Consider the following 19,183-nt stretch of genomic DNA (forward strand, 5'->3'; position numbering starts at 1 on the left):
AATAAATGAACAAGTGAACAAACAAACGATCAAATATATGAACAAATGAATGAATGACAAACAAACAGAAGGACAAAATATGTTTTCTTAACATAAATTCTACAGAATCATAGTAGCGGAGAAAAAAATTTGCAAACATCACAAAAAATTTGGTAAAAAAACACGAGATGGTGGCTACGATGTTTGCCTGGATGGGGGTTTGAAACCGAATTCGTCGTCATGCAAGGTCATGTCATTTGGGTGGGTGCTCAATTGTTTGTTTGTTTGTATGTATGTATGTATGTTTGTTTGTATGTATGTATGTTTGTTTGTTTGTTTGTATTTATGTATGTATGTTTGTTTGTTTGTATGATTGTTTCATTCTTTTTTATGTATGTTCATTTGTAGTTTGTAAATTTTGTAATCACTCATTCAATTATTTTATTTGTTAATTTATTAATTTGTTAATTTCTTCTTTCCCTCCTTCCTTTATTTATCATTCATTCATTCATTCATTCATTCATTCATTCATTCATTCATTCATTCATTCATTCATTCATTCATTCATTCATTCATTCATTCATTCATTCATTCATTCATTCATTCATTCATTCATTCATTCATTCATTCATTCATTCATTCATTCATTCATTCATTCATTCATTCATTCATTCATTCATTCATTCATTCATTCGTCAGTTAGCTTATTCAACAACTCACTCACGCATTCGATCGATTTTTCATATTGCCATTCGGTTGTTAACTTTTTTCTCACTCACTCACTCACTCACTCCTTCAATCTTTCATAAAAAAATGAATCCATTAATAAATAGTTATAATTAATAATAATAGTAATAATAATAATATAAATAATGATAATAATAATAATTTCAATTTGGGACTTTTTTTTCAAATAAAAAATTTTTTGTCCTCACAGAATAAACAACGAATGGTCATTTGATGAGTCGATCGCAGGTTACGGATGCTTTGTCCACTCATATGACCCAAGGTCAGCATCATTATCATCATCACCGTCATCATCATCATCATCACCACCTTCATCATCATCACAACCATCATCATCATCACACTCATCTTTTAAAATGCAAGCGCCTGGTAAATATTTTCAATAATACTCACAGTAACGATGATAATAGAAATAATAATAACAATAATAATAATAATAAAAATAACAATAATAATAATAATAGCATGGGCCTGAAGGACCACATGCATTCCGCTAATGTTCAATTCCACAATATGGGACTAGGAAAGGTAGTAGTAATAGTAGTAGTAGAAGCAGTAGTAGTAGTAGTAGTAGTAGTAGTAGTAGTAGTAGTAGTAGTAGTAGTAGTAGTAGCAGTAGCAGTAGTAGCAGTAGCAGTAGTAGTTATCTTATTTTTATTAGTGTAATTAAAGCTGAACGTTGATGCGAGCAATAACAAAGACCACTGGGCGATGGCGAACATTAAGTCGGCCATCCAACAAGCCAATTGGTCAAATGTAGGTTAAGTAAATTATAATAAATTATAGATAATTATGATTAATTATAGATCAATTTAGATTAATTATGAATTTGTCAGAGTTAATCATGGCCATTTATAACTTTACTAATATCATTTATTATAACTAATTGTGATTAAGTTACAATTACTAATATCATTTATTATAACTAATTGTAATTAATTGTAACTTAATCATGGTTCTGTGATAATATTTAGTACGACTAATTAAACCAATGTATGTATGCACTAATTAATTGTGCTAATTATGATTAATTACGGATTAATTATTGCTAATTATGATGTTATTGTAACAAACAAAAATGAAAATATAACTTGCTAGGAAGTCATTGATGTCATTAAGTGCGACGCTGAAGGTGCCGAATGGGCTTTTTTAGAGGACACAATTGAGAACCTTTTCGAAGTCAAACAGATCATCCTAGAGGTACATTCGCCTAAAATAAACCCGCAAACAGTCAGTAAGAAAGACTTGATGTACATGATTCGACTCTTCATGAAATTGCAAGAAAGCGGCTTTGTTGTGGATCACTCCTACCACGAGACATGGTGCTGTGAAATTTTCGCCCCCATGTTCCCTCAAGAAATTAGCGAGAAATGCTGCCACGAAGTTTACCTTTATAACACGAAATATTCGAGTTGAATTTTGATTTCAGATTTGTTTTTTTCTTCTTTGTATATGTATGTGTAACTGGGATTTTTCTTTGTATATGTATGTGTAACTGTGTTTTTTTTCTTTGTATATGTATGTGTAACTGTGTTTTTTTTCTTTGTATATGTATGTGTAACTGTGTTTTTTTTGTATATTTATGTGTAACTGTGTTTTTTTCTTTGTATATTTATGTGTAACTGTGTTTTTCTTTGTATATGTATGTGTAATTGTGTTTTTTTTTGTAATACGAGATATTTTAGTTGAAAGTGTCTTTTTTCAGATTATCTAGAATGCATACTTCATGTTTTTGAAGGGTTTTTATTTGTATGTGTGTGTATGTGTAAATGTGTTTTTCTTTGTATGTGTATGTGTAACTGTGTTTTTCTTTGTATGTGTATGTGTAACTATGTTATGTGATATGTTTGTTACATTTATTCTTACTAGGTAGTCAACCTTTGATATAAATTAATTTTCGATATTTGCACACACACACGTATGTGCACACACATTTACTCACACGCACACAGACGCGCAAGCGCGCACACACACACACACACATACATACATACATACATACATACATACATACATACATACATACATACATACATATTTGTTAAAAGAATCACGCTGTTATTTTATTGATTTTAAGAGATGTTGTTTGTTCTTACTGTTTATATATATTATATTATAATATAATATATATAATATATTTATATAATAAAAATATAATATATATATATTTATTTATTTAAAGTTTAAACGTTTAATTCACATTGAATTCATATTTCTTGGTTGCTGAAAATTATAGAGTGTTTAATGTAGGATTAATTTTTAATGGCCTTCTGTCCTTGCTCTCTTTTCCACCGATCGATATCACGCTGAGCAGTTACTGTTTGTGTGTATGTTTGTCTGTGTGTGTGTGTGTTTGTCTGGGTGTTTGTGTGTGTTTGTTTAAGTGTGTCTGTGTGTGTTTGTTTGCGTGTGTGTGTGTGTAAACTTCAGCAACACGTGTTTAAAACTGCTGCTGAGTTTAATCGAAAATATCGAAAGGGAAAACATCAGCTGTTATGTTAATATTGATATTGCAAACACACCACAAGAGACACACACACCACAGATACACACACACACACACACACACACACACACACACACACACACACATACATACATACACGCAACACACGTTTTGATTCAATCTATTCAATTAAAATGTTTTTGAAGGTAAATTTTTTTAAAAATAAATCAATTAATATGATCCCAGATTTTTTTTCTTCAACAAACAAACAAAATTAATTAAGTTCGTTAACATAGTTAAGCATCATGACCAAGTTGCTATATTAGAAAAACATCTCTTCAATAAAGATTAATGTAAAATTAACATTCAAATATATTATAGTAAGATGGCAGATGGTTTGTCAAATTGTTAGAAACAAAGTAACGAAAGAATTAAATGGTTTTGGATAGGATGAGTTTTCTAACAAATAATTAAATATTTGTCACACAAAAAAAAATCAATTTTTGGTTATAAAAACTGTTCGAGGGATGGCTGAGTTGTCTCTGGGAACATTAACGTTTACTGTTTGATGATTTTGTCAATTTTAAATTCAATTCTATATCATTTTATAAACAAAAACTAAAGAAATACATGTTGCTATTTAATAATTTTAAAAAAATACAATTCCCCAAATGAAATTTTATTGGCGAAAATAACCAAACGAACAAAAAGATGAAACATCATCTCAGCAAAACTATGAAGAAAAATAAAACAAACACTAAAAACATAAAAATCACTCGTGGAAAAACCTTGTCTTCAAAATCAGAAATCGCCATCATTATATTTTGACACACATCACACGCACAATAGATCCTACTAGTTATAAGTTAAACGTACACTTATGACATATATTTTATATCTTATAAGTTAATAAATAACATAACTTAAGACTAGTTAGTATAGAATAGCTTGGAGGCTATGAGGAGGAAAAAAGTGAAGAGAAAGGAGAGGACCGATGTAATATTTAGTATTGGTAGTATTTGCATTACACAAATTTGAATCATCTTGCTGTTCGTTCTCATATTGATTTCAAGCATACAATAAAGATGAAAAGAATCGAAAGTTGCGTGTATTCTTATTAATTTATGATCTATCAGACAAACGTAGAACAATAGAGCTTAATGATTTAACATGGTAGAGAACTGACAAGTCATTCGTATATAATAGTACGTTCGAAAGCAGTCAAAAAAAATCATACTTTCAAAATCAATCGAGATATTTGGTGTTATAAAGATACACCTCATGACAACATTTTTCAGGAATTTCTGGCGGGAACATGCCCGAAAAGGCTGCACAGCAGATATACTTATGATATGAATGTCCTATTACGAAGCCTCGTTTTTTCAAGGCTAGAAACAGTTTTATAACGTATAACAGATCATCTTTCGTCACTGGGCTTGGGAGTTTCTTAGGGGAGTGAATTTCTAGAATGATCTGCTTAACGTTGACATCATTTTCGAGAACGTCTTCCAAGAATGGCCATTCTGCGCCCTCTGCATCGCATTTTATCACGTCGATAACTTTCTGTTTCGTGTGTGTTTGTTTGTGTGTGTGTGTTTGCGTTTGTTTATGTGTGTTTATTTGTGTGTTTGTGTGGGTATGTGTGCGCGCGTGTGTGTGTGGATAAGCGTCTAACCCCGCCCCATACATTGTGATTTAAATTTTTTATAATTTAAACCCTTTTGTGTAAAAAAAAATTTTAACTTTTCTCACTAGTCTCACAATGATTGATGACCAAACTTTTTATTTTAATTTTTTTTAATCTTAAAAATTTTGTTTACGACTAAACTTTTTGCAATAATTTAAACATTTGTTGAATATTTATTTATTTATTTATTTACTTATTTATTTATTTATTTACTTATTTATTTATTTATTTATTCAAATAAAAATATCATACATTAGACAGGCCAGCTTCTTGAATGACAGTTTTCAAATTCTTCATCCTCCAGCCAAGAGCGTTTATTTCATTCCTCTTGCCAATGCCAACGTTGTGAAATTGTATACTCTTCGTGTGCATGTGGTCTTTCATGTTCATACTTTGCAGGGTTGGGCGGTCGATTGGTTGATTTGTTGATTGGTTGGAGAGTTAGTTGGATGGTTGGTTGGTGTGCTGATTGGTTGTTTGGTTGGTTGATTGGTTGGAGAGTTAGTTGGATGGTTGGTTGGTGTGTTGATTGGTTGGTTGATTGGTTGGAGAGTTAGTTGAATAGTTGGTTGGTTGATTAGTTGATGTGTTGATTGGTTGGTTGATTGGTTGGTTGATTGGTTGGTTGATTGGTTGGAGAGTTAGTTGAATGGTTGGTTGGTTGATTGGTTAGTTGGTGTGTTGATTGGTTGGTTGATTGGTTGGAGAGTTAGTTGGATGGTTGGTTGATTGGTTAGTAGGTTGGTTGGAGAGTTAGTTAGTTGGATGATTGATTAATTGGTTGGTAGGTTGGTTAATTAATTGGAAAGAGTTAGTTGGTTGGTCGGTTGGTTGGTGTGTTTAATGTCGCTGACAAATTTGAGAACGTTGAATATAAAAATTGTAAAAAGAAATGTCAACCTAGATAAGGGGCAAACCTTGGATCATAGGAATGCACATAGCAGCTGTAATTAGCTAAGGCCTCGTCAAATGACCATTCATTGTTGATGCTATTTAGAAGGAATATTTTTATGAAAAATTTCACGAAAATTTGACAGAAGTGTTTGAAATGTTTGAAATTGTTATTCCTCAAATATTCAAAATGTCAAACGACGCATATACGTGTGTGGTGAGATATGGATGTGCTGTGTTGTGCGTGGATTCATTCATTCATTCATTCATTCATTCATTCATTCATTCATTCATTCATTCATTCATTCATTCATTCATTCATTCATCCATTCATTCATTCATTCATTCATTCATTCATTCATTCATTCATTCATTCATTCATTCATTCATTCATTCATTCATTCATTCATTCATTCATTCATTCATTCATTCATTCATTCATTCATTCATTCATTCATTCATTCATTCATTCATTCATTCATTCATTCATTCATTCATTCATTCATTCATTCATTCATTCATTCATTCATTCATTCATTCATTCATTCATTCACTCACTCACTCACTCACTCACTCATTCATTCATTCATTCATTCATCCATCCATACATCCATCCATCCATCCATCCATTCATTCATTCATCCACTCACCCACCCGAACGACATGACAGTGCATGAGTTAGGCTCAGGTCTCAACTTTCCAGCCAAGCAAACATCGTAGCCTCCATCCTTACTCGTCCTACCGTGTATGGTGTAGTTCTTGCAGAGATTTCTTTTTTCGGTCAGAATCCTAAAGTTAAAAAGAAAAAAAAAACACACACAATACTTATTTAAAGACGTTTTAGTCTTATCATTAAACTAATAAATATTAATTAAAATAGTAAATTCAAATAATTAGTTAAATTAAATTCAATTAGTTTAGCACTATTGAAGAAATGAAGCACGTTACAACTGATATACATGTTTAAGAAAGGTTACATCATCACATGCACTACATACACATACAGAAAAAAACCGTTTATATGTAAAATCGACCCAAAATTGAACTTGATAAGCAAAAAGAAGGTGTTGTCAGCCACATGATCCCAAATCTGAGACCATCCGTAAAAAGCTACACCGTGAAAATTAAATGTTTCATTTAAATTCGATGGCGCGCACCGAGAGTAGTGGGGCAGGGGGAGGGCCCGGTCGTCCCGATACCTCCCTGATTAAATTACCAACCCGTGGAGTAAAAACTTTAAAGTGTTTAGGTCCAATTCTTCCAGATTGAGATCATCATCTTTTTTCAATGGATCGTCCACTTGTTGTTGTTGTTTCCCCAAGTTGAATAAACTCAAAGGTGTAGACGATTTGTCAGCCTATAATAATATTAATATAATATCACCATGTTATAATGTGACATAATTATTTTTTATATATTTTTATATGTTTCAGGAACATTTTAGTTTGAATTTAATATACAAAAAATATTAATAATTAGTTAAATTATATAAAAAAATGTTTTAAAACGACCAAACAAATCTCTCAACCGACTTGGTAGTTGTAGAGCGTGAAGAAAAACAATGCAAACAGTATGATGACGATGAGTGGGAGCAAATACTTCGACGGAACCATCATTATTATTCTCTATCATTAACTGAAATTAATTCGTTATCTCCTTACATTTTTATATTATCATTAATAGCGATTAATATTTTTCAACTCTCTTTAAATAATCAACTCGCTACTCACTAGCAGCAAAAAATAAAACACTAAAAGAGAAGTTATTAAAACGACGCATAGACCAAACTCTAATTAATCAACATCCGTGTGTGTTTCAGTACTTAAGACTTCATCTCACATTGTATAAATTATAACTTGCAATGGCCTATATTCTTTAAACGCCTATAGGGTAGTTCCGAGACTGTAAACGCCTTACCAGACAAAATTTCGGTAAGGAAAAGTTATCTCGACTGTACTATATTCTCTCACATTACCGTGAGAGAATATAGTAAAGTAACCCTAACCTAAAACTAACCCTAACCCAGCGGCTCTAAACGTGTGGTCCGCGGACATTTGCCTGGTGTTACACGAGCAAAGTGTAAAACGCAAGTTTTTTTTTAAACAAAAAATGAAAAACATGAACTCCGATTGAGTCTTTCGAGCATTACGCCTCGTTTGGATAAGCTCAACTAGGCTCAAGTAGGCTACAATTTGTTTCAAATTTAACATAAAAATTTGCCTGATACGCCAGATACGCCGTGAAATACGCTCTATGCAAACATCAACGTAAAACGAACATTATACTCTTTAATTTGAAGTTAAAACATTTATTAAAATGTATAATAAATACTTTTAAATAACAATTTTAATACACCTATAGTCAATAGAGTGGTAACTGTAGTTCTCTAAGTCTAACAGTTAAACTAAAAGAACTATGTGTGGCTGTTACGTCATCATATGAAATAATAATTATATATATATATATATATATATATATATATATAAATTTCAAGTGCGCGATTACCAAAATTTTCAGTAGTGGTCCGCGACTGAGACAAACATTATTTTTTAAGTGGTCGGTCCTTGAATCTCAAAAGGCTGAGAAACGCTGATTTAGACTTAGAGTTGAGGATTATATGCGTGTATACTCATAAATGTACGTTTATTTTACATGTATTGTTGTTAATACACACACAAACAAACACACACACACATATATATATATATATATATATATAGTGTATACCCATAAATATACAATTATAAACCTTTAGTAACTACATTATTGTAGATAAAGCATTGAAACTTAGCCAAAAATTCCATCAGAATTATTTCACCGAATATTTTTTTACTGAAAACTCCCCCGAAAAAACTAACCCTGAAATAAAATCGATTTAAAAAATCCCTATTGATAGACCCAAATCCGCGAATGTGAGGAGGACATTTTTACATTTTAAAACGATTAGAAGGGGGCTTACGAGAGTGAAGAATGTTTAACAACTGCCAAGCGATATTAAATGAATAATTCGAGTGTAAATCCTTGTGGTTCAACTGAGTTGAATGAATTAAAATTTACATTATTATTATTATCGTTATTATTATTACTATTATTAATTGTTATTAATTGTTATTATATTATTATTTGTTTTTATTATTTCTTCTTGCTGATGTCATTACTTATTGTTTATAAGTAAAAGGCTAAATTTTCTTAGCGTTAAATAACACCCCTATCTCTATACGCTACATAAAACAGACATTGCTTCATGTTTCATTATTCATTATTATTACACACACACACAATAACATCACATCACATCACATCACATACATACATACATACATACACAAAACCAAATTAATTGCAATACATAAATACAATGTCTGAAATTTTTCGTTTAAAAATCAATGAGACGGGAGAGAACAACAACGACGACGACAACAACCACAACAACATCAACAACAACATCAACAACATCATCAACAACAACATCAACAACAACATCAACAACAACATCAACAACATCATCAACAACAACATCAACAACATCATCAACAACAACATCAACAACAACATCAACAACATCATCAACAACAACATCAACAACAACATCAACAACAACATCAACAACATCATCAACAACAACATTAACGACAACAACAACAACAACATTAACAACAACGACAGCAACAACATCAACAGCAACATTAACAACAACGACAACAACAACAACATCATAAACTTACCTATCTTATATTTACACGTATTTCCACTTCATGCATTACTGATGGATTAACGAATGGCAAAGCCGGCGTCATAAAAATTTTGTTCAATGCTTGCCAGCGAAACAATAATAATAATAAAGATAATAATAATAATAATCGCTGTTGCTGGTATTATTATTATTGTTATTATTAAATTTTAATTCATTAACAATTCTTTTTAACGTGTGATTTAGGATGAAAATAAAATGATGTTCCCATTATTATTATTATTATTATTATTATTATTATTATTATTATTATTAACGTTATTGTTATTACTGTTGTTGCTAGTAGCAGCAGCAGCAGTAGCAGTAGTAGTAGTTGTTGTTGTAGTATTAGTAGTAGTAGTAGTTGTTGTAGTAGTAGTAGTAGTAGTAGCAGTATTAGTAGTAGTAATAGTAGTTATGTTGTTATTACTTTTCATTGCTGAAATATTTGCTGGAAAATTGTACATGCAAAAAAATCAATTAGCCTGTAAAAATAAATAATAACCAGCTGCTTCAGCAGTAGTACTTCAGTCTATAACATCTCAATACATTTGAAAATTTGATTGGGTTAAATGTGTGTGTTTGTGTGTGTTTGTTTGTGTGTGTGCGCGCGAATGTGTGTGTATATAACAGTAAAATAATAAATATTTTCAAAGCAAACTCTACAGTAATACAGCAAAAATAAAAATATGTGTGCCTGCCTACACTACACATGTGTATATGTTTGTATTAATCTGTGTATGTATGTATGTATGCATGTATGTATGTGTGTGTGTGTTTCTCTGTCGATATATTTTTTTCCTCATTACGTCATGACAATAAACTTTAAATTGAATTCTGTTTTTTCAGGAAGCTATGGTAACCTAGCTCTAGCTCTGCCGGCCATTTGAAAATACAGAAAAATAAATAAATATAAAAATGAAATGAATATATGTGCATGTGTGTGTGTTTGAATTTGTGTGTGTATGTGTGTGTGTGTGTAGATAGTACTTGAAACGAAAGTATTACATGAAATGCTGTTGGAAGACAAATTTTACAGCGTTATATTTGTTTTAGTTGGGTTTAGTTTTAGCGAAGTTGGATCAATAGCTTGCTACAGATGCCACCGGTGCGACGAGCCTACGAACCTCATGATGTGTCCTCTCAGATATCAGAGGTGTGCTTCCTCATTCATCAACGATAAATGTAGGTTGGATGGATGGATGGATTGATGGATAGTTGGATGGATTGATGGATGGATAGTTGGATGGATAGATGGACAAAAGCAAGGAAGGATGGATGAATGGAGGGATAGTACGTAGTGGTGCTTGTTAATTTTATGTCTTTTAAACTTCTCATTCGAGTTTTAATTATCCTATAATATCAGAAAAGATTCGTTTAGCAATATCTTAATTTTGTTATATCTTTTAAACTTTTCATTTGAATTTTAATTATTTTATAATATCAGAAAAGATTTTTTCAGCAATATCTTAATTTCGTTTACTTATTTTCTGTTCCTGACAGTTTAGTATGTTGTATCATGCATCAAGCTTTTACATTTCATCGATCGACATCGTCTCGGGCGGGCTGTCTAAACAATATGCTAGCCATCGTAAACAATCACAGAAAATAAAATGTTCTAAACATTTGCTTCTACACTCAGGCCCTGAAAAATCGAGATGGCAGGGGCTGGAGCTACAAAAATTTGAAATATTTCAATTATATTTAGTGAGGTGAGGTTTCTGATAACTTCAAATTTTAAGATCATCACGGCAAAAATTGATCTTTTGTAAAAGTTGGCGAACTTTATTTCACCTTCGTTGAACAATTTCCTTATTAAAACCAAAGTTTTAAAGTTAAATAATTTTTCGGTGCTTGGGGTCCCGTTCCTTTCCAGCCCCGCCTGCCTATCTCAAATGCGGCCCTCACTCTCACTTCAACTTTTAAACAAGATATTTTAAAAAATCAGCAACACTATCAATAATAAACTTAAAAACAACAAAAATAAAATTTTAAATAAAACATCCAAACGCAGCGGAGCGCAAACTGGTGAAAGATCGATTCTGTATATCCGACTCGATACCAAACACGTGTCTATTCGTCGACAACCCGCTTGAATATCCCATCACTATTACCTGTGTCTGCCCAACGGATGCTTGCAACACGGATCTCCTATACTCCTATTACGTAGCTACGAAAGAAGCTATCGTCCAGATAGGAGAACCGAAGAGTTATAAAAATCAGTCGGTGCTCATAGACGAAATTAAAAATATAAAGAAGGTGAAGTCGAAATCTACAAAAAAATTGCATCACAGTCGAGTAAATTTTACGGTTCGTGTTAAAAAAATTCGTTTAAATGGTACCTCTGCCACCACAAAAGTTTCGGAAACGACTTTGAGAAGTATGAAACGCCGAAGAAAAACTACAAAAAGTGGTCTAGGTGTAGAGAAAAATGTCGGTTAATTATTTTGACTACGATGACTATACATTTTTTACGTTACTTTGTTGCGTTATGTTTCCAATTTTATAATTTTTAATATTTTTATTATAATGTTAAAATCTGATTGTCTACAGAAAATATGCTCTATAATGTTAACAGTTGTATTAAAAGCATATCAATGACCCTGATGATGAAGTGAGGTATGCTAGATACGTTAAGTAGGTTCTAATAGTTAACTAAAGATTTGAACTGACTGTATGGCTGCCACAGGCTCGTTGAATAAATTACATTTGGACTTATAACTGAATTATGAACGTTTGTAGACGAGAAAATAAAACAAGAAACAAACAAAACCTAGAATATTTAAAATCGGTTAAAAAAATTTCATAATTTCAAAATAATAAGAGAATTAGAATTCTTATTCTATAATGTTTGTGGTGTTTGTTTGTTTATTTGTATGTGTGTGTGTGTTTGTTTGTGTGTTTGTTTCCGTGTTAAGCTAACGTTACGCCGAATTTCGCATCTCTGTGTTCAGAAAAATCTTAAAATTACACCAGCAAATTATCTCATCCATTTTTTATTTGAACGTTTAAAAAAAGAACGCTGCACCAAAGTTTCTAAATTAGAAAAAAATTCATCAACGTTTTTAATAAAACTTAACGTAGAAAATAATATCATCTAGTAGACTCGTTAACATTGCGAATGTATCAAAACTATGCAGATAGCAATGCAAAAAACTGAAAATATAAGAAAAAACCTTCAAAAATTTTATATGTAGACATATAAATAAACATAGGACAGAGTAAAAATAATAGCCAAAAATATGATAATATCAAATAATTTTTAAAAAACACACGCGCACACACGCGCACACACACGCATACGTATAGATATCTAACAAAAGTTAAAACAAAAAATGTTTAAAAGTTTGAAGAAAAGTCGTAATATAAAAAATTTGAGCTAAACTGTCGCGTTATTTATGCTCTGTAAAAATGAAATTATTATTAAAAGCAGGTACATTTTAAATATGCAAACACATACAAACATGCGAACACGCACAAACACACACATACACACACAAACCAACGAGCACACACACATATACACACACGTACAAACAAACAAACACAATTTAACTCAACAAAACCTCTCAACAGTAATATCTTGTTTTTTAGCAGTAGAGTTTCTAGTCAAATATATTCTCTGGAAGGCGTCTCTTTGATACCAGTCTTCGAAACGAGAACAGGCTAACCTATCTAGAACTAACTCTTGGTCATTGAATTTCGATTTTTCTATTAACAACTGTTCGCTATTATTATTATTATTATTATTATTATTACTACTACTATTACTACTACTACTACTATTTGTATTTCCTCTCTTGTTAAATTTTTTGGATTTTATTCCAGAGCAAAATTCATTGACTGCTTTATTAACCTGGGATAGATATTTAATATTATTATTATATATTTATTATTGTTATTATTTATTATTATTATTATCATTATCGTAATTATGACGTCACAAATACTTTTTTAAGTTCCTCTACTTCGTCCCGGAAACCATCCTTCTGCTGACTGATCTTCTCCCAAAAAGTTTCATTGAATGCGTTGTAGAGCCGGTAATCAACCTGACTCCATTCTTTATATATGGCCTCTAGCTCCGCGTCTTGCTCGGATTTTTTCTGGATAAGTAGTTAAAAAATAAAAATTTAAGAAAAACATTCACATTATAATTTGCACATGCACATACACATATGTACACATACGTATGTACATACACATACATATACACATAGAGGTATGTACATACACATAAATACACACATAGACGTATTGTACATACACATACATATACACATAGAGGTATGTACATACACATACATATACACATAGAGGTATGTACATACACATACACATACTCATATGTACGTACCCAAACACGCGAATGCACAAACACATACATACGCATACATACAAAACATGTAGGAACCTTGTAAGCATATTCTTGACTGTTAATTGTTAGAAAGAGCACATCCGTGAAACTCCAGCACATTCTTCTCTTTAGGAGGATTAATGATTCGAAAAAGTATTCTTGCAATAGCACGAGGTCCAATTCCTTTTTCATCTTCTCAATCCAGTCATTCGTAAACTTTTTCAAGGTTTCCTTACCTTGTTCACTTTTAAACATATCTTCACTGGTATCTTTAATTGACACATCATAAATAAATGTTGGTGTCTACATTTTTACAGAATTCAAAATTCACTAACTGAACCCTGATAGATATGGAAAGCCCAAATTGAAGGCCATCAGATTCTTGGTCATGGAGAAGTGGTCAGGGACACAGTACCTGAGTGTTGAAGTGGGCAGTTTGTAGATGTTGTCATACTTCTCGAGGTTCTTCACGTAATGTGCAAACCTTGAGGCCTTCATAATGTTTTTTTTGTTCATTAATTTTGTTTAAAATATTTGTAAATAAATTATTTTAATAAAACTAGCCTAACATATTTTCATTATGAGGTTCAAAATCTAGTTGTTTACAGAAAACATGCTCTAAAATGTTGAAAGTTGTTTTGAAAATTGATCAAAATAATGCGACTAGCAATGAAATAGAACAACCTGATCACTGAACTGAGGTACGTTGGATATGTTAAGAACGTTGTAATAGTTAACTAAGGATTTGAACTGACTGTACGGCTGTCTAAGGCTCGTTGTGTAAACTGCATCTGGACTCATAATTGATTTAAAAAACGAACGATCGTAGACGACATGCTCACACGAGATGCCAAACCTTCCACTGAATGAAGGATATATGTGACTAATTTTAGGCTGGTAGGGCCAGCCGATGTATATTCTGCCATCTATCGGCGTTGCTGTTTCTAAATTGTGGTTCAGTGCAAACCGTCTCAATATCGTGGACATAGTGGAGCTCGCACATTTTATCATTTTGACGTAAACCAGTGACTTCCTTTTCACTGAACACCGGCCAGTAACTTTTCCTCTTAATAAGACCATCTTTTCGTGAGAGGACGCACTTACGAGAAGGTGTGCCTCGTCATCATCGTAGGACCATATGTGGTACATCTCTGTGAAGCTCATCAGCGTGTAAAGCATGAGAAACAACATAAAAGCCGCAAAGACAAAAAATGTTTTTGGATATTTTTTTGCCATTTTAAAATAATCAGAATTTAAAAAACAATTACGATTACACTTTAAATCAGCATTTTGATTTTTACAAGTTTGAACACTACAGGTGCCCAGGTGTTTAATTGGATATTCACATTTAAATGTAAACTTCCACAAAACTCAGGTGTTTCATTCGTACATGTGCATTGAAGCGTGAAACCTATTAATAGATGCCAATTCGTTCAAAAATATGAGGATTTGAAATTTATTGAGAAATTTTTTCAAAATTAAAATACCAACAACTCAAATTCAAAAGTTACTGACACGTAACAAGAAAATTCCAAAAGTTTAAAGAAAAATTAAATTAATATTGTTTCGTGAATCGTCTTTGTACGACACTTTAAATTTCTTTAGCTTCTTGAGATTTCAACTCTCCTAACGACTTTGGGACAATAAAATAGTGGTTCCTGCCGGCTTCCGGCAAAATAAGATTCTTCCCATCGACACGGACGTTATCAACCTCAGGAACGATATAATCACTGTCCCGATCCAGATTAGAAACGATCATGTAACGGTCTATTTTATTATTTCCTGTGTCGACCGATCTTTTACCGGGCAGACTTTTTTCATTAGTTTCCTTTCTGTTAACAGACTTTTGAGCTGTTTGCTTATCCTTTCTAAAAATATTCAATCCAAAAAACAAGTTTCCATGTTGGAATTGATTCTCGTCGTTTTTATCAGCTGATGTTTCGACTTGTCTTACTATCTTTCCATGATTTTCTTCCTGATTTTGAAGTAAAATCTCGTCTGATAGGTCATTTGTCGGACTCTTGAAGTATTCTGGCATCATAACTCGCTCGAAATCATTGGAGCTGATAAAATCGGAATCGTTATTCGCCTTAAAAATTTTTCTTCTGTACTCACTTTCGTAGAATTTCATGATATGCGTCATTTTCTGCTCTTCAGTTAAATTATCTTTCTCCATGACGGCCATTGCTAATTTCACCTGCTCATCTACGGGCAGTTCATTAAAGGGAACGCTTATTTCTGATTTGTTATCCAAACTTCTCTTAAATCTTTGTACGCTATTTCTTTTCCCAACTTCTTCTTTCAGCTTTTTGAATTCCTCATCATTTTCCATGTCGACTCTCTGCATGCTGGAAGAAACCTCCTCCAATTGCGACATTGACCTGCCGTTGCACCCTGGCTCTTCACAGTAGCACACCTTCTCGCCTTTCGGGTACGAACATCCAAGCTGACGAGTCCAGTTCGTCTCGCAGTATCTTATTGACATCCAAACTATTATGTTCAATTTTAAATTTTAAGTTTGCTTAACAACTAATGTAGACTTTTCAAATAAATTAACTTATATTATATGAGAGATAATAATGCCAAAAAATTCACCTTTAGATTTCTTTTTAACAAGCTTGAAAGCACACAATGAATCTTTGACGGGGCATTTCATAGGAACTCCAAGATTCTCGTCGCAATTCTTGCATTGATAGCATGACATGTGTTTAATTTTTGACAAATGTTTTTCCGTAGAGTTTGAATCGGTGCTCATATCTTCACCGATTTCATATTCGTCGTCAGCCACGTTTTCACTAAATTTACGGGCAACTATCAAAATTCCGCAGATGATTATACTCGAAGCTATGAGAGTCAGAACGATTATTACAATGGCTCTGAACAGACCACCGAAACTCAACTTTGATCTACTTTTGGCTAATGAATAACCCAAGTACGGTTCATCGTCATCTGCTGGATTTGATAGTTTGAATCTTTTATTGCGATTTTTTTTTTTGTTCATTTTGAACTCTCCAATTTAACAGACAGTTATTTATTTAATTAGCATGTTTTAAAGATTTTGTTTAGGAGCAGAGTAATCAAAAAACTCTGTTGTACACTTACGTAAACAGTAAAAATCAAATTTTAACGTCTCTATTTTCAAACCAAAAAGATTTCTAAATAATAAAACACGCCAAAGCTTTTTATAAATGTTCAGGTTTTTTGAAATTTTAAATAAATAATTTTCATTTCCTAACAGTTGCGTAACTTTTCTTATCAATTTTTAACACTAACGTGGATAACAAAGCCAAAAAATTGCCTTGTAAAAAATTATCACGCTGAAAATCATGTTAAAAGTCTACAACTCTTTTAGCTTCAATTAGTGATTAATCAAATTCAACTAAATAGTTTCAGAGTTTGAGCAAAAATGTTTTTAACAAGTTTTATTCAGCGCGTGTGTTGCTCTAACTTTGTGTACATGGCAACGGTTGCTAAGGCCAATAAATCTTTTCTTATCTGGAGTCTTCTACCACCTTTTCGTGTTGTTGGTTCTAATTTAGTTGAAATTTTGTAATTTTTCACTAATTAGTGTAGTTTTGAAGAATGACTTCCTTCAAAGTTCGTCTGAAAATGTTTCATTTTTTTATATTAAAATTATTTTTGGATTATTTCCGGGTTTTGTGCAGTTTTTTCACTAATTCTAAACCTGGGTTTTCAGCATTTTCTACCCTACAAAAAAAACTACATCAAAATTTAAATAATAGGATTTTTTAGAATTAAAATTTAATTTTCTCATTTTGACCTTTGAGGTCTTGAAAAATTAATCATCAATTACGTCCCAAGCTCCATACAAAGTGCAAACTAACTTTATTTCAATTTGTTTTCAGCCTATTGACTCCAAAAAAGAGGAGTTCAGAAAGTATTTAGAAAAAGTTGGAATCATGGATGTTCTAACTAAAGGTTTCTGTCATAAAAAACTCTGTCGTATAAATTATAAATATGTCTAATTAACTTATAATTTGTTATTAATTGCCATCTTTTAGTTGATGAAAACCTTTTTTCACCATATTTCGCTATATATTTTTAACACATTTTCAGTAAAGATTTAATTAATTGGTATTGAAAAACTAATTTTTCAATAAACAGCTTTGGTGAGCCTATATGAAGAACCAGAAAAACCAGATGATGCCTTGGAGTGAGATCATTTTTTTAATTTCTGTTTTGCCAAAATAAATCAACATATAAATATAAAGTTAAATTCATTGTTTTTTTGTAATATTTTAAAAGTATTTTTACAATGTTTTTTTTATAAATTCTTCATCCCAGCTTTTTGAGACAACACCTACTTGGCAAATCATCAGAAAGCGTCGAGTTGGAAGCTCTCAGACTCGAGCTCTGTGAGTTAAAGGTGAGGTATGCTCAACTGCAGGAAGAGCATATCGATGTCGTCAGTAAGGTCAGGGTCATTTAGTATTAATAATTTATTATAATTAGTTAATATTCAATCACTTTTTATTTTTTATAAATTGTTTAATTAAATGTAGTTACTTTAAATTGTTTCATTATCTATATGTATACCATTTTGATATTAAGCTTTCAAAATATGAGATGACAGAGGCAATGGCAAAGACAACACCATCGACCCCACCACATGTTCGTGCCCCATCATCTCCTAATCAAGAACCAACTGATCCTAATCAGAACATAGATGATAATCAGGCGTTCCCGGCCAAAGACAGTACGGAATTGACAAGCACCGAGAGTGCTACCTCTTCTTTGTAAACATGTGCTGGACTGTTTCAAAAAAGGATGACTCATTTGTAGTAGAGCACTTCACAGTGATTAGAAGAATAATTTTTTTTTGTTTTTTTTTTTTTTTGTTTAATTATGTATCTTTGTTTCATCATAAATCAAAGTCTTATATATCATCCAAAGTGATAGGAAATTGTTGAAATTGTTCTACAACAGATAAAGGAGGAGTTTTGTTTCGTTGTTTTGTGTCACAGTTAAACCATAAATCGTTTTTCTATTTAATTTTTTTTGTTTTCAACAAGGCAAGGGCGTTGACGTGTTTTAAAATTTTTTACAAATTAAAAAAAAACTCATCAGAAACGACAAACATTAATGACGTTAAAAATAAATTCACACATTTAACTTCATAAGGATATGTGCTCTTTGATCACTCTCATGTATACAACTTGAAACTTGTGTGTGAAATCGTAACCACGCACACATACAGGACAACCACACATGCACACGCATTTGAGAACAACCAAACTACACATTAAAACAAAGAACGAACGTAAAAAATAAACTATAAATCATTTTCTAGAATATAAATTATAAATACCTCTGCAAATCAGCATATTG

At 31.9% G+C, this 19,183-nt stretch overlaps 6 protein-coding genes across 6 annotated transcripts in view; 3 read left to right on the plus strand and 3 right to left on the minus strand.

Annotated features, from left to right (window-relative positions):
• The window catches only part of HELRODRAFT_191922 (hypothetical protein), a gene marked incomplete at its 3' end in the record, with an annotated part of 7,752 nt that extends 5,610 nt beyond the window's left edge, over positions 1–2,142 (plus strand). The window contains exons 8-11 of the mRNA XM_009019992.1: positions 168–240; positions 917–988; positions 1,191–1,254; positions 1,825–2,142. Coding sequence (XP_009018240.1) covers positions 168–240; positions 917–988; positions 1,191–1,254; positions 1,825–2,142 — 527 coding nt within the window. The remainder of the gene's footprint in view (positions 1–167; positions 241–916; positions 989–1,190; positions 1,255–1,824) is intronic.
• An 836-nt stretch (positions 2,143–2,978) lies between these two features.
• On the minus strand, positions 2,979–7,363 carry HELRODRAFT_173382 (hypothetical protein; the record flags this gene model as incomplete). The annotated part of the gene is made up of 6 exons (XM_009019993.1): positions 2,979–3,043; positions 4,462–4,735; positions 5,112–5,219; positions 6,401–6,539; positions 6,971–7,107; positions 7,283–7,363. The coding sequence occupies 6 exons, from the start codon at positions 7,361–7,363 to the stop codon at positions 2,979–2,981; spliced, it is 804 nt and encodes a 267-aa protein (XP_009018241.1).
• Positions 7,364–10,493: 3,130 nt separating this feature from the next.
• On the plus strand, positions 10,494–11,922 carry HELRODRAFT_173383 (hypothetical protein; the record flags this gene model as incomplete). The annotated part of the gene is made up of 2 exons (XM_009019994.1): positions 10,494–10,638; positions 11,495–11,922. The coding sequence occupies 2 exons, from the start codon at positions 10,494–10,496 to the stop codon at positions 11,920–11,922; spliced, it is 573 nt and encodes a 190-aa protein (XP_009018242.1).
• Positions 11,923–13,412: 1,490 nt separating this feature from the next.
• Positions 13,413–15,070, minus strand: HELRODRAFT_173384 (hypothetical protein; the record flags this gene model as incomplete). Its single annotated transcript, XM_009019995.1, has 4 exons — positions 13,413–13,583; positions 13,892–14,103; positions 14,170–14,326; positions 14,519–15,070. The coding sequence occupies 4 exons, from the start codon at positions 15,068–15,070 to the stop codon at positions 13,413–13,415; spliced, it is 1,092 nt and encodes a 363-aa protein (XP_009018243.1).
• A 355-nt stretch (positions 15,071–15,425) lies between these two features.
• HELRODRAFT_173385 (hypothetical protein) lies at positions 15,426–16,835 on the minus strand (the record flags this gene model as incomplete). The annotated part of the gene is made up of 2 exons (XM_009019996.1): positions 15,426–16,324; positions 16,430–16,835. The coding sequence occupies 2 exons, from the start codon at positions 16,833–16,835 to the stop codon at positions 15,426–15,428; spliced, it is 1,305 nt and encodes a 434-aa protein (XP_009018244.1).
• Positions 16,836–17,416: 581 nt separating this feature from the next.
• HELRODRAFT_173386 (hypothetical protein) lies at positions 17,417–18,595 on the plus strand (the record flags this gene model as incomplete). Its single annotated transcript, XM_009019997.1, has 5 exons — positions 17,417–17,431; positions 17,701–17,773; positions 17,960–18,008; positions 18,140–18,269; positions 18,407–18,595. 5 exons carry the CDS (start codon positions 17,417–17,419, stop codon positions 18,593–18,595), a joined length of 456 nt encoding a protein of 151 aa, XP_009018245.1.
• Between the last annotated feature and the right edge of the window lie 588 nt (positions 18,596–19,183).

This window comes from Helobdella robusta (assembly GCF_000326865.2).
Source record: "Helobdella robusta unplaced genomic scaffold HELROscaffold_26, whole genome shotgun sequence".
NCBI lineage: Eukaryota > Metazoa > Annelida > Clitellata > Rhynchobdellida > Glossiphoniidae > Helobdella > Helobdella robusta.